At 34.4% G+C, this 15,008-nt stretch overlaps 1 protein-coding gene across 1 annotated transcript in view; it reads right to left on the bottom strand.

The window, feature by feature from the left end:
• LOC129231180 (uncharacterized) overlaps window positions 1–9,755 on the bottom strand; it is a 201,806-nt gene extending 192,051 nt beyond the window's left edge. Inside the window, exon 1 of the mRNA XM_054865427.1 lies at window positions 9,606–9,755. Coding sequence (XP_054721402.1) covers window positions 9,606–9,755 — 150 coding nt within the window. The remainder of the gene's footprint in view (window positions 1–9,605) is intronic.
• Window positions 9,756–15,008: the final 5,253 nt, after the last annotated feature.

Genomic DNA, 15,008 nt, shown 5'->3' with positions numbered 1-15,008 from the left:
GACAATTTTTGAATGAAAGGTTCCCTTTTGGGAAAGCTAGAATCAAAAAATTGACATTCTTTCGACCGGTTCTGTAATTCTTCCCTAACATTATTTTCTCATAATTTCCTGTACTTCAAAATTTTTATTTTCCAGATATATCCACTTAATATTGACACTTTAACGGGATTGTTTTCAGCTGCACTATGACTTAACGTGTACACTTATTTTACTTGCTTATGTATGCATTCATTTATTTACCGGGGCGGAAATCTATGGTTTCACATTGTAAACACTGCTCTTTAGTAATTTTCTTTTGCAACAGCGTTTTAATATTCATAACTGTTACATTGAAAAATGTCGTGAAGATTTTTTTTTTCAAAGGGGCTGCGCATTAGTTACTCGCGTCATGCATATACCAAGTGCATTTCCACGTATTGCATTCATTCTTTCATCTAACACCACTATCGGCAGATGTCATTACCAAAATAATCTTTACGCGCTGTTTTCCCACCTGAAAGAGGCACCTGGGGCTCTCTCTGATGAACAACTGCTCTAAGAATTCAATATTTCCGGTATTGTTAAAGGTCGAACGAATAATCAAGCATCTTTTACACACCACATATCATACGGCCATGAACGCTGCGATTTGTGCATCTCGAATCTGCGGCTGGAGACGGAGAGCATGGACTTAGATTTTGCGCCCACAGTCATAAGAGACCAACGCCTAACTATTAGCTACCCAGCGGAGTATAAAGTCGTACAAAGTCATACCAAATTTTATCATGATTATCGGTTTTCTTTCTCAGTCCCAGCAAATACGCTGTAGATGTCACTACTGTGTGTCAAGACGACATGAAATTTTCCTTGAATAAGCAAAACTGTAATAATTATTCATATTTTTTCAGGTAGACTTTCGAAGTTTGCTAATTCAAACAATATGTGTCTCACTATTGGTTGAATTTTCGTGTCTCACTGTACCCACTCTGGCTCTACAAAGTGAAGAAGATTTCATTTAACTATCGTCTTTTTACAAAGCAGGATGCATGTGGATTTGTGTGTTTGTCACTGTTTGTATGTACAATTTACTCCCTTTCTTCGCCAGATTTTGTAAACAAGGGGGGGGGGGGGAATTGGAAAAAGAAATCAAACGGCCCTGAATTCAAATTTAGAGTCATAAAATTGCTCAAAACTACTCCTTTCAAAACGAAATAACTATTGCATTGTGTCAAATTTTACTTTTGTGATGAATCTTCATCAAACCCAGTAAAAGAATCAGCCCAATGAATCCTCTACGAAATCTATAAAGTTAGGAAATATTGAATAGAATTTTTTTCTAACTGGAGAATTTTAAAAGAACCAGTTAAACAGCTACATATTAAAGAATCCGCGCAACAATACTAACAAACACTCAAAAATAATATAATCAATATCATTGAATCCGGTATATATTTCAGAAAACTAAGTACAATATTCTAGCTTTGTTTTCTAGAACTCGACAGTCAACAAAAAAATGTGAGTTTAATTCGTTTGTTCTGATTGTTAATCTGCCTCGTTAACTATCTATTTTGTTACACTTGTATTAAAATAAAAAATAGTCAAGAATGAATCTTTTTTTTTCCTTGCAATAGCGGACAGAATAACAGTTTTAGCATCAGTATTTCACATTTTTTTCTTGTTCTGTAATTGTACAAAAGCTAAAGCTCATTTTACCACTATGTTTCATGAAGGGTTCCAAATATTTATGTGCAAACCACTGGAACTTTATTATACAAAATGGACAATTTGCAAAAAGAATTTTACAGTGTCAGACATAGTTTCAACTCTTTGTGAGAATGATTCCTGTACGCGTAAGAAATTTTATTGCTAAACAGTGATGTTTTATAAACGTACATCCCTGTAATATCCCCCAAAAAACCACGGAAAGGACACCATAAATTTACCACATTCGCAAAAATTGTTCATTAACGAGCTACTATGTAAAACTTACCTAACAGATATATCATTATTTGACAGTAACTTAGAAAAATGTCTCTAAATGTCCCATAACCGTAATTCGGTTACATCTATCAAGATGCAAAATCATCCAATTGGTATATAAAACACCTGTCGAAAACAACGATATTTTCGAAAGTTAGTTAGGCCGATATTCGGGTCGGTCACAAGCCTGATAATTGTCACTAAAAGTTATGGCAACTAATCGAGTTCAATACAGAGATGCAGTTCAAACCTTCAATGGCAAGGATTTTTTTTTTTTAATTGCAAGAGAAAATTGGAATTAATAAATACCCGGGCAACGCCGGGTAATATGGTAGTATATTGGCATATGAAAAGACTTGTATTTATTGTGCTTTTATGTTTCGTATTCAATTTCGTTTCTTTCAGGGCAAAAGAGAGGGGAAAAAAAGTGTTGAGACTACGGGCTTTAGTTTCAACTCTAAGGATGAAATTTTTACAATATTTCCTTTCACAGTCAACAGCACCACTAATTTGCACTTCGTGACTTCTTTCTGAAGTGCTAATTGAATGAATGAGTGACATGGCGAGCTCAAAGTGGTCAAGATCATTTGTATTCCAGGGAATGAGGCGGAGGGCATGTTGACAATCGGCACTAGGTGGCACAAAAAAAAAGCTAAGTTGTTAGAGAAAAAAAATTTACCTAAAAAGTCAAATTTTCTTCGTAAATACTATTGCACACGCCGCGTATAAGCAACTTTCCTTAAAAGCCTGACCTAGGATTAGTTTATTATTGTGCCTAAGTCCCCGATCAAGGTTTAGCCCTAGGTATTGATTCTAATCCAACCAGGGAACCACACGAATGCTGTAATAATGAAAAACGTTTAAATAGGCAGCAATCGAAAAGGTATATCGAAAAAAAAATTTTGACGTAAAAATTTTTGCTATCGCGCTCCCATTACCGGGATATAAGGTCTCAAAGTCTGCCGACATTTCGAGAAAAGCGTCAAAGTTAACGACTTGGTGAGAATCTGAAGATACCACGCGATTTTACCGTCTGCATGTAACAGGACATCCATCTACAAAGTGTGTGAAAGATGTCTTCCATTACATTACCCACCGAAACAAGCTAAATTTGGCGACTTTTCTTTAAATGGTCGGCAAACTTTTAAGACCTCATGTTTCAATAACGGTTACACGTGGGAAAATAATTTATGCGTCCAGAAACATGTTTTACAATGCTCATGTGATTGCTATTTATTTTTATTTATCTTTTTTTTTTTCATTATTACACTATTGTATGGTTTTTGTTAAGGGTCTGAGCAAACAATGAGAGCCATCTACCGTTGAAATTCGACGACCTATCCCGAAAGGAACTCCTTGTTACAAAAGATAAAAAAATTACATTGTCTAAGGGGACATTAATATTAAGTCAATAAAATAAAAGCTAAACTCCTGCTTTTACGCTTAATAAGACATGTTTTAATAACCATCAAGCCTTTTTGTTTTTTTATTAATACAAATTATGAAACAAAAAGAAGTCTCATACTCATATAAAGACAAACCTTAATATTTTCGCAAGAATTTGATGGTTCTTTTTCGATGGTGTAAGCATTTAGAGAAATCGAATATTAATTGTAATAAAATATTAGTTAGGAGAAATGATTCGAAGTTTCTGCACCTGCATCAGCTGATTAACACCTTTTCTTCGTTAAAAGATGCAAAATATAAGAAATATGAAACAGCACTTACTCCGCTTTTCCGTGCATTTGCCGAAAGAGAGGACTAGCTGACATCTTATTCCGCTTGCACTGTTCAAATAATCTGACAGCTCTCACTGGACATAGGTCAAAACAACAATTTGAATAGTAGGCCAAGGGGCGGAATTGATGCTCTTCAAATTTATCTCATCAACATCAGAAATATGATGAATGAATCTGAATTCTCTTTCCACAAGGTCTGCTGAGATTCGTTTACAAACATTGCTGACATTCAGATGACACATTTTCCCACTGGCTCTAATAAACTAGAGTTGATTTTCTTCCGACATAATCCTAAGTGTGATGTACAATCTCTTCAAGGTCAATTATTTCAGATCTTGACCGATTATTATGTGTAGTCAGGATTTATCCCAGAAAGTTCGACTGTTGTAAATATTACTGCAGTAAAGTTCCTTGAGCTAGAAATGCAGCAGAGGGATATTTGCACTCATTTGTCCTAATAAATCGCGAAATCGTAATAGGCTTATTCCAGGCGTGACTACAAATGAAAATTATTATGGCATTTTAAAAAAAAAATTAGAGCAATATAACTGAATTATTATTTTTTTTTTTACATTGCACAGGGTGATTCAAAAGGAATAGTGGAGTTTCAACCGTGTATAACTCTAAGAGTAAAATATGACACAAAAATTAAATAATTTTTTTCTACTTACAGTGGTGCAACCAAGAGTGGGTGTTCCACGTGGTTCGTGCCCCTCCTTCCCTAGAAAACTGAGTAGAATGTTTTTCAAATTCATTCCTTTTTATTAAAGAAAAGAACGCGCCTTGGGAAAACAAAGTAGTTTTAAAAAGGAAAGTAAAAATGTTGAGGTAAAAATCTTAATTTCTTTTTAGAAATACCTTAAAACAAAATGCTCAACTGTTGCATATTATTGATCAGTTAATCACATCCTACTTCTCCTATCCCCCCCCCCCTTTTCCCCCTAGATGGTCTAAAAATAAGAATTCTGAAAATGCTACGCTTCGGAAGCTCCTTTCCCCCAACAAAACAATTGAAAAGCATCTCAAATCTCGTTTCTTGGGTTTCTAACAACATCGAAAATCGCTAAAGACGGACTTTTTTGGAGCTTCAATTTTTAAAAACTGCCGAGCCCCCAACATTACCAAATATGGTCTACAGTAGTGTTTTTAAGACTTCAATTTTGAAAAGTTCTCGGGAAAAGGCCCAGAACCTCCTCTCTCTAGCATCATCCAAATCGTTAAAAATTAAATTCGTTTTAGAACTTAATTTTCAAAACGTCAAATGAGTGAGGCGCTTAACGAGCAATTCTCTTCAAATATAGTAAGCGGATACTCAGATATGAAATCTGAAAATAAAAAAACAGTAAAGAACCAATTATCTGGGACGTTCGGGACCATCGCTATCCCGGATATCTGAATTTCCCGGTTTTCTGGATTGCTAAAAAACGCTTCTGTTTCAATTGTTTATAAACCCAAATTACAATAATAGTAATGCATTATGAAGAAAACAATTCAGAAATGCTTACAAATTTTGAAATATTACAAAATATTGTTTATGAAAGCACTATTTAAAATATTCACATACCGTCAAGAAAAAAAATTCGATAATGTTTTTAAAAGGAAGAAGATGAAATGTAAGAAGGGTATGTCCACGAACGTAATAAATGTGCGAGTTTTCACACTAATATATGAAGTTCGTTTTCGTGAACGCGTTTTTTACTTCCTTTTATAAAAAAGGAAGTATTGTATTCGCCAAAAATTTTTCACTCAAAAATCTGCCTTAATTTCCATTTTCCTCACCCCCGAATGAATGTTGAGTTTATTTTTCAACTCGACCACACGTGGATTTATGCCTAGGAACGTACAGACACCCGAAATGTCCATTTTGACGATCCCCGAGTTAATTACAACGAGTTTTCTCGTGACGTCTGTATGTGTGTATGTATGTCGCATAACTCAAGAACGGAATGTCCTAGAAAGTTGAAATTTGGTACGTAGACTCCTAGTGGGGTCTAGTTGTGCACCTTCCTTTTTGGTTGCATTCGGATGCTCCAAAGGGGGTCTTTCGCCCCTTTGTGGGGGGAAAACATTGTTAATTTCGATGTAAACTCAAGTGGTGTTATAATTTGGCGGACACTTCGCGATATATCGCCAGTCTTTTGGTCGCCAAGTTTTGTCGCCAACCTGGCAACAAATTTGGCGATTTTATTTATTTTTTTTGAGCAATCACGATTGCTTATTGCTTTCATTTGACTGTTTTTGGCGTGCTATCTTTTTTCCCACCGGTGCGGCGCCACCCTCTGCCAGCACCACCCGTCGCGTCGGCCGGCCTCACGATGCTGCTCCTCTAGCGAAAACCGTCTCCAGGTTGCGTCCATATCCTACACACACACGCATACATACACGCACCAACACACACGCACACACAAACACATACACAAACACCACCATACACACACATACACAAACACATACACACACGCATGCATACAGACACCTACACATGCACACAAATACAACTGCCCACACATTCATGCCTACACACAGACACAAACACATATACTTACACACACACACACATACCCCGCCCCCACGCACACAAACACTCATACACACAACTACCCACACACTCATGACTGCACACAGACACAAACACACATGCTACACACATACACATACCCCCCCCCCACACACACATACAAACACACTCGTGATTGCGAAAAACATAATTTGAATTCAAGATGACAAAATTCAAATTAATTTTTTTTTTTTTAATCTGGTTTCAATTTGGCCACTGTTGGTGATATTTAGAGAGTAAACAATTGAATCATAATAAAACTGCCAATAATGATAAAATGACATTAAATTAGAGTAAAAGGAAGTCATGTGATGCACACCCCATCAGCTCGTTTTGTTAAGGTTTCGTTTTTGAGATTACGATACTTGTTAGTTCTTACTTTTAGCATTGAATTAATATCTGCAGAAAATTTATTTTTAAGTTGCAGTCTTATTAATATTTTGTTTAAAAGTCTCTAGAGTCCACAATATCAAGAAGCTGGAAAATTCGCGAATCTGGTATTCGGCGTTTCTCGCTCTTTTCACTTAGTCACTTAAGCTCCAAACCAGCAATTCCCAAACTTTTGAGCTACGGAACCCTTTGCGCTTCACTTTTACTTTAAAAAATAACCGAGACGAAATGCTAGCAATCTGGATGTTAGATTTTAAATGATAACCATTCGCTATAATAATTTCTTCTTTTGTATAGAAGAAACTATTGGTTACGTGAAAATTTTTATACTTTGACGGATTAACCATGATTAATTTTGTTCCCGACTATTTAACCATTTTTCGAAGCAATCTGTCCGTCTGTCTGTGTCTGTATGCATTTGAACGATTTTTTGTGGGTACTCGAGCTTAAAATGTATACATGGAGTCAAGTGAAAGTCGGTACACAAGTGCTTTAGGGTAGACCGAAAAACTTTTTCTTTTGCTTCAATGATGGGTAGTGCGGAAAAGATGCCATTGGTGGAGCAAAGTGCACATAAAAACTTTAAACTTTTTTTTTTGACAATTTCTTGATCTCCCGCAAAAAGTTTCGATTAATGCTGTTTTCTGATGTTTTTAGCAAAATTAGTAAAAATAGTATTTTCTGTTTTCGATGATGGTTAGCGCGGAAAAGGTGCCATTGTTGGCACTAAATATCCATAAAATATTTTAGGTGTGTGGTATTATTGTTCTTTCCTTTGCCACAAATGCGTAAAAATTTCGACGATTTTTTTTTATAGCGTTTTCAATAAATTTTGTCAAACAGTAAAAATTTTGTTTTCGCCATATTTATCTGAAGTAATTATATAGTTTGTCACAGGTGATTATTTTTAAAGGCGTGGTGAGTTAGAAGTTAACTACTTATGGCGTATAAATTTTTAAACTTGAAATATGCTATTAGAAAACTTTGTTTGCTTTACGTTCAAAACCAACGGGAGCAATTCAGCACTCGCTCTTAGTCACTGAATTGTTTTAAACAAGAACACAGCTGCTATCTCTTAACTAAAAGCTGTCGGGTGAAACGGCACAGTACTGCCGTAAGAACAGGAAAACGAAAAAAAAAAGGTACAATATCGTTGCCAGTATTGAAAAAAAAAAGAAAGATGGAAATAATTAAGGAACTGCAACATTTGGCGTGCATTTTTCATTCGAACGAACTCCCACTCTGACTCCTATTAAGTAAGAAAGAGAAACTACTGGACCTAAGGGCTTTCCGGCCCAATCAAAACCAAGCGGATGGAATGCGAAAACCTACTATTGCAACCATTCTATGTTATATCTGTCATTTTACATAGGCAAAATAAAGGGAAAATCGGAAAATACTGAAAATTTGAGCGTAGACTAAAAACACATAATTGATAATTCGGCAACTGTGTCAACTAGGCAGGGCACAACAAAGTTTTAAGACAGGAAACCTGGGTCTATTACGTAATCTAGATAGCTCACAGCTGTTTACAGAACTCTTTTCTTGCACTTCAGTACCTCGAAACCTAAACAAGCCTTACGATATCTCGCACCCAGGAAGCGCAGAGGGATCTAGACTGGTAAATAGTGGGCCATCCTGGGAATTCACAACAATGCAACCACAGCAATGGCAATCACAAAAAACAAGATATCAAAAAATTGTAATGAATATTTGTTGAAAAAATAAGGATCAATAAATTCGAGTGTTTAAGTACCAAAATTTAAATACAGGATTACGGAACGCTATGATTTGTTCGATTTGATTCTCAACCACTGTCCAGAGAACCTCGATTCACGGAAGGTTTTTCTTCAAAAGAAACTGAAATGAACATAGTATTCGAAACAATTTTAGAGATTTTAGATTTTTTCAAAGTCTACTTTGAAAGTCCCACGAGTAAAGCAAATTGAAATGTTACTAAAATAGCACGGATGCAGCAAATACCCATGAAGGACGAGATGCTTTCAATGTTGTAAAACTGTAATAGAAGTTAAGAGCGCAAAAACGCAGAAATTCAACTCGAAAAAAGCTTTTGTTGCCAAAAACAGTGTAGATAAAACACTCTGTTGGGAGTACCGGGCAGAAAGTTTATGTTCATCCACTCGTTCCTTGGTTCTTTGTCGAGTTCTGCGCTATTTTACCTTAGTTTGAACGCAGATACATATTCTAACGCAGCTGCATTTTCTAATAGCATATATCAAATTTAAAAGTTTATAAGCAATCCCCCCCCCCCGAGTTACTTTATAACGCACCAAGTATCCAGAAATTCATCATGTGTACCAAACTGTATAATTATTTCCGATAAATACGGCGAAAACAGTATTTTAACGTTTCGGTAAAATTTGTTAAACACTTTTTAAAAAAAATTGCAAAAACTTATCCACATTTCTGGCAGAGAAAGGAATTATGCCACACACCTCAAATTTTTTATGGCAATTTAGTGTCACTAACGACACTTTTTCCGCGCTACCCATCAACGAAAAGATAATAGTACTATATTTTCTAATTTTGCTAAAAACATTTAAAAAAAAACACCGTTCGGTCGAAACTTCAACTCAATTACGGCAGATAAAAAAATTGTCAAAAAAAAAAAAAAATTGCAACCAAAAAAAAAATGCACATAAAATTTTTTTATGTGCACTTTGCTTCACCAATGACACCTTTTCCGCACTACCCATCATTGAAATAAAAAAAAGTTTATTTCGGCCCACCCTAATGTGCATTCCTCATGTGAGCTGGTGATGATTAGTTTTTGGTCCCAATTTCTTCACGAAACTGTCCCAATTGAGCGATTATGCTTTCATAATGTTTAATACTATCAACTCACCCGCCGCATGTGAGGTTTGCTCAGTGATACGCTTTTTGGCCGCAAGGACCCATTCTGCTGCAAAAATTCATCGACAGATTTGTGAAGACTTCACTTCCACTGAAGCTATCAAATCATCTGATGTAATCAAAGAAGGGCGACTGGAGCGCTCCTCATCATGGACGTTGTCACGGCCATCTTCTCTCAAAGCTTGACTATGAACAGATGGCGGATGACCTTGAAGCAAAACATTTGTATACTTCATAGAAGGTAGAATCTGTCAGAAAGTACCGAATAATAGGAGGTGAGGGCTCGCTAATTCTATCTATTCCAAAATAATACCAAAAAACCCTTTTCAAATGATACAAATGGTGTTTTTGCTTCAAGGTCATCCATCTTCTTTTCGTGGTCAAGCTATACCCATTTACGCACTTTGTTTTCACTCATAAGAATATCGCCGTACTCTTCGCAAATCTGTCGATGTATTTCTGCAGCAGACAGGCTCCTTGCTGACAAAAGGCGTTTCACTGAGCGAACCTCACATGCGGCGCACAGAGGGGTATTTGAGTCAAAAAGCTGGCCAAAAGTCGAAAATTCAAACTTCATTGAGTGGCTTTTACCCTATGTCAAAGGAGGTAGATACATTAATTATTTATTTATTAATTTATTTATTAAAAGCATTGCACACTACAGAAAGAATCCAGTTACAGTGGCAACAATATAAAAAAGCAATTAAAACAAACTATACATTTAAAATATTAAAACAAAGACTTAAAATTGTAAAATGACAAGTTAAAAATATCTAAATCATAACAATGAATGTTACAAAGTTAGTAAAATTTTAAAAGACAAAAATTATCAACATAGTTCCGTCTGGTAAAAATATTTTTAAAAGAAGAATGACTACTAAGAGTCCTACTGGGAACAGCAAGTTGTATCGAATTGACGATATCTGAGCAGTCATTTAAATTATGTAGAACCTTGTAGAAAAAAAGAAGACACAAAAGTTCACCGCGTGATTTAAGCGTGGGAACATTATAAATATTACATAAAAGAGTAAGAATAAGTTTAAAAATTTTAATTATTAGTTCTGTAACATAAGTAATAAACAAATTTGGATCGAACCTGCTCAAGAGTTTTAGATTTATTATTGTAATAGGGATTTTTCAAATAAGACTGCAGTACTCGAATTTGGAGCGCACAAGACAAAAATAAAGCGTTTTAAGTGCTTGCTCATTAGAAAAATCTTCAGTCTTGCGTTTAAAAAAAGCCAGAACCTTATATGCTCTTGAAACAATGTTGTTAATATGTTGCGTAAAATCAAGGTTAGTATTAAAAGTGATGCCCAAATCCGTAGTAAAGTCAGAACGCGATAAACACTGTTGGTCAATTTTATAAAGATGCAAGAATGGCTCAGCTCTGCGACTGTAACTCAAAACACTGTATTTACTAATATTTAAATAAAGCCTATTCACCATGCAGCTTACCGGGGCAGCTTATCCAAATCAATCTGTAAAAGGGTAGCGTCACAGATAGTGCGAATGTTTCTAAATAGCTTTAAACCATCAGCGAACAAAAGATTGTCACCAATATTGAAAAATATTACAAATATCATTTATGAATAAAATAAAAAGCAAGGGTCCTAAATTAGAGCCTTCGGGCATACCAGAAGTATTAGTAAAATCATCAGTAATTATACACTGATTCCCCCCCCCCCGACTTTGATAAATTAGTTGTTTTCATATAAGTGGGCATGGTTTTTATTACTTTCTAATAAATTTTGCATTGAATACACACACTTTACCTCCTCTCCCCCTACGGAAAACTTCGAAATCACGAACCATGGGTAGAGGTATGGCTGAAATGTATCGGGATGGAATTGGATATCCATGATCATTTCTCATGGATTTTTTTTAAACATCATTGTAGGAACTGTAAAAAAAACAAATAAAAAACTGTACGCTTTTAGTGACGTATATGCTAGTCAAAATGAGGAGGAAAAAAAATGTTCTTAGACTTTTGCTGGAAATTTAATAAGACCGCTCACGACTTTCTTCATGAGAGGATAGTTGTCTTTTGCGACCGGGATTTTGGGACAGTAAAGCGAATGTTAAACAGACATGACAGATTATTGCCACGTTAAATTCCATGTCTTAAGAGTGAAATTCTGAAATTAAATCAAGGTTCACCGTCAAATCTTTTGAAACCAATAAAATCTACAACTGCTAAAACAAGTGTGCCTCTCCTTCTTTAAAAGGACATTTCTCTCCAATTGAGATTTTGGAAAAACGATTCTACGGGATTTTTCGTTATTCATTTGCTAACAAGCTAATTTTCCGTTAGTAGCTTCATTTTTTCGAGACGCCCAACATTAGCCAGTACAAAAATTTTGTAAGTGGTAGCTAATAGGGGTAATAAGGACATAGTTTGTTGATTTGGCGGTTATCAAATATTTATAAATAACTGGTTTTATTTTATAATTCTCATAATAATTATCTAAATTAGCCGGGGAAAAAATTGTCCTACAAAATGCACGATTTGATTAAAGATGTCCCACTTTTGCAACATGTACTATTTACGAGGACATGAAATATAATTACTAACCAGCTGAATTTTTTTTTTGGTCAGTTAGTTAATATTTATATAATTTAAGACACACATTGTCCTACAAATTGCGTGGTATGCTTTTCTGGTCCGACACTCCAAAGTTGTAGTACAAATCCCAACTATCAAAATAATTACTATCAAGTTGAATCTTCGTGAGTAGTTTCGTTTCAATGAGACACCCAACAGTTTGCAAAAATGCTCGATTGTGGTAACTAAGAGTAGGATCAGGTATATAATATGTTGATTTGATGATAATAAAAAAATTATTACTAACTGGTGTTTTTTTTTTAATTCTCAAAATAATTATTGATATTAGCCGAAAAAATATTTGTCCTACAAAATTCAAAATTTTATCAACGAGGTCTCCCCTTTCTAACATGTATCATTAACGAGGTCATGAAATATAATTACTAACCAGCTGAATTTTATTTGATCAGTAAGTTAATATTTATAGGATTTAACACCCACATTGTCCTACAAATTGCATGGTACGTTTTGCCGATCCTCCAATGTAATTTGAAGTTCATACAACTGAAAATAGATTCATTCATTACATTTTGCTAATGGAGTTCAGTTATATTAGTACGCATGCGCACATAATTGTTTACTGTGTATTAGGTTAGATGAAATTTTAGCAAGTGGTTCTATCAATTCGTTTTTAAGTGGAAAACATTTCAATAGGTGTAAAAAGATTCATCCTCTACTCTCTCTTGCTTTGCAAGTTTTACATTTGGAGCGGTTTTTACAAGAACATGATGAGAACCTGGAAACTATCCAAGAATACCTAGAAATATTTAATGAACAAGAAAATGAGGACCCACAAATAACCAATAAGAATTTGAAAAATATGAATAACGTAAAAATGAAACTTTAATTGGAAGACATGGTAAAACACCTCAAATTTATTTAATGTACACCAAATTAGCTGAATATTATCTTCAAATAGAATACAGTATTCGTATAGGTAATTTTAATTTGTTTATATACATTTTACCGAAAATAACCAATCTTTTCTTTATAATGAACCACCATAATTATGCCAGGTATATGTCTGTTTATTTGGATAAATTAATATTGAAACTACACATCTTGGATTGCTTAATGATTGTCAAAAGAGTTTTTTGGGCATTCGAAGAACAATGAAACCGTTTTCAAGAATTCCGATTGACTTAACGCTTGAGCAAACAATCAATGCTGATGCTGCTTCTAAAGCTTCTGGAATTATTAACGTTACAAACTCGTTCTCTGCAAGACAAAAATGGTCAATTACTCATTCACTACGTACGAGTGTTATGTCAAGAATGATGGAGTTTTGTAATATTAAATCAACAGATGACACAACGAAAGATTTAAAGAAGTCATCGATTAAGAAATCTACGAAAAACTTAGAAGCAGTAATGCAACTAATAAAGCAGTACGCCAACCCTTTTTCGTTCGAGCTGCCAAAAAATTATCTTTACAATATATCGAAAGGTCAGTCAGTGAACGATGAAATATATCAATTTTTATCATCAATTGAAATCGAGGGCGAAAAACAGCATAAGAATTTCATTGCTGAGACTCGGGTAACACCGGATAGGTTTGATAAAGCCATTAGTAAAAATAAAATAAATAATTTTGAGTACAAGAATATGAAAAAAGTCGAAATTAATGGAAAAGTCAAAGAAATTAAAATGCAAAGAGATGTTTTTGGCCGTTTACTTTATGCATCACTAGAAAATAAAATTGACATAGAAAAAGCATTAAGTTTTCCTCTAGCTCCTGTTCCGTTTTCACTCTGTCATACTAATGGATCAATTTACAAGACTCCCAAATCTTTGATTATTAATGAATTACTGGAATATCAAACCGAAATTGAAAATCCTCCACCAGCAGACATTCACTTAATTGATGGATTTTATTTATTACATACGCTGAAGAACGTTCCAAATAGTTATGGTAAAATCTCTAAGCATATATTAAAAATACTTACATATAATAAAAAAGAAATACATATTATATTTGACAAGTACGAAAAGCCCAGTATTAAAGATTATGAACATGATCTGAGAGGTGAAGAGGATGCACAGTATGACGTCACACGTAGAGACAATAATCGCCCTGCAGATTTCTACAAATTATTGAGGAGTAGCAACTTTAAAGAAAAATTTCGAATTTTTAATTGAAGATTGGACAAGGGATGAATTTTTTACATTGATTAAAGGAAAGACTGTTAAACTGAATTATGATCAATGTTACACTTATGAGATGTCTAGTGATAATAAAATAAAAAGAACTATTGATTATAATCTTTCTTGTTAAATCTGACACCAAAATTGTGTACCACGTTTGTCAATTCAATTGTAACTATCGTGTGCAGATACATTGTACAGATTCTGATATACCAATAATGTTGGCAAATTTCAAGTATTTAAAAGATGAAATACAAGTAATAATTAATTTAAGCACAAATAAAAAATATTATACTTGAACATAAATGAAATTTATGGCAAGCTTGGAGATCAATTATCGTGTTCACTTGCTATATGCCATATTTTTACAGGAAACGACTACAATCCTGCTTTTTTTCGTAAAGGAAAAAAAGACCTTTCAGTACTTTAAAGAAAAGTAAAAATTTTCAAGAGGCTTTTATTCAACGCCTACGAAGTGAACATACAGCATTAACAACTTCCAATGAAGTAGTTCGAATTATTGAATAGTATGTATGTAGAGTGTACTCATTAAAAACAAAAAATGATATCAACAAAGGACGGTATGAGCTATTTGAAAAAGGCTATTATATCAAAAAATGGGAATGAAGAAGTATTAAAAAAATATATCGTAGGGTATGATCCTTCCAGTTTACCGCCAACAAAACAAGAATTACTGCAACAAATTAAAAGAACTGTATTCATCTGCAATGTATGGTGTA

Source organism: Uloborus diversus, chromosome 10 (assembly GCF_026930045.1).
Source record: "Uloborus diversus isolate 005 chromosome 10, Udiv.v.3.1, whole genome shotgun sequence".
NCBI lineage: Eukaryota > Metazoa > Arthropoda > Arachnida > Araneae > Uloboridae > Uloborus > Uloborus diversus.
Note: the sequence above shows the minus strand (reverse complement) of the source record. Positions and strands in the feature narration are given on the sequence as shown.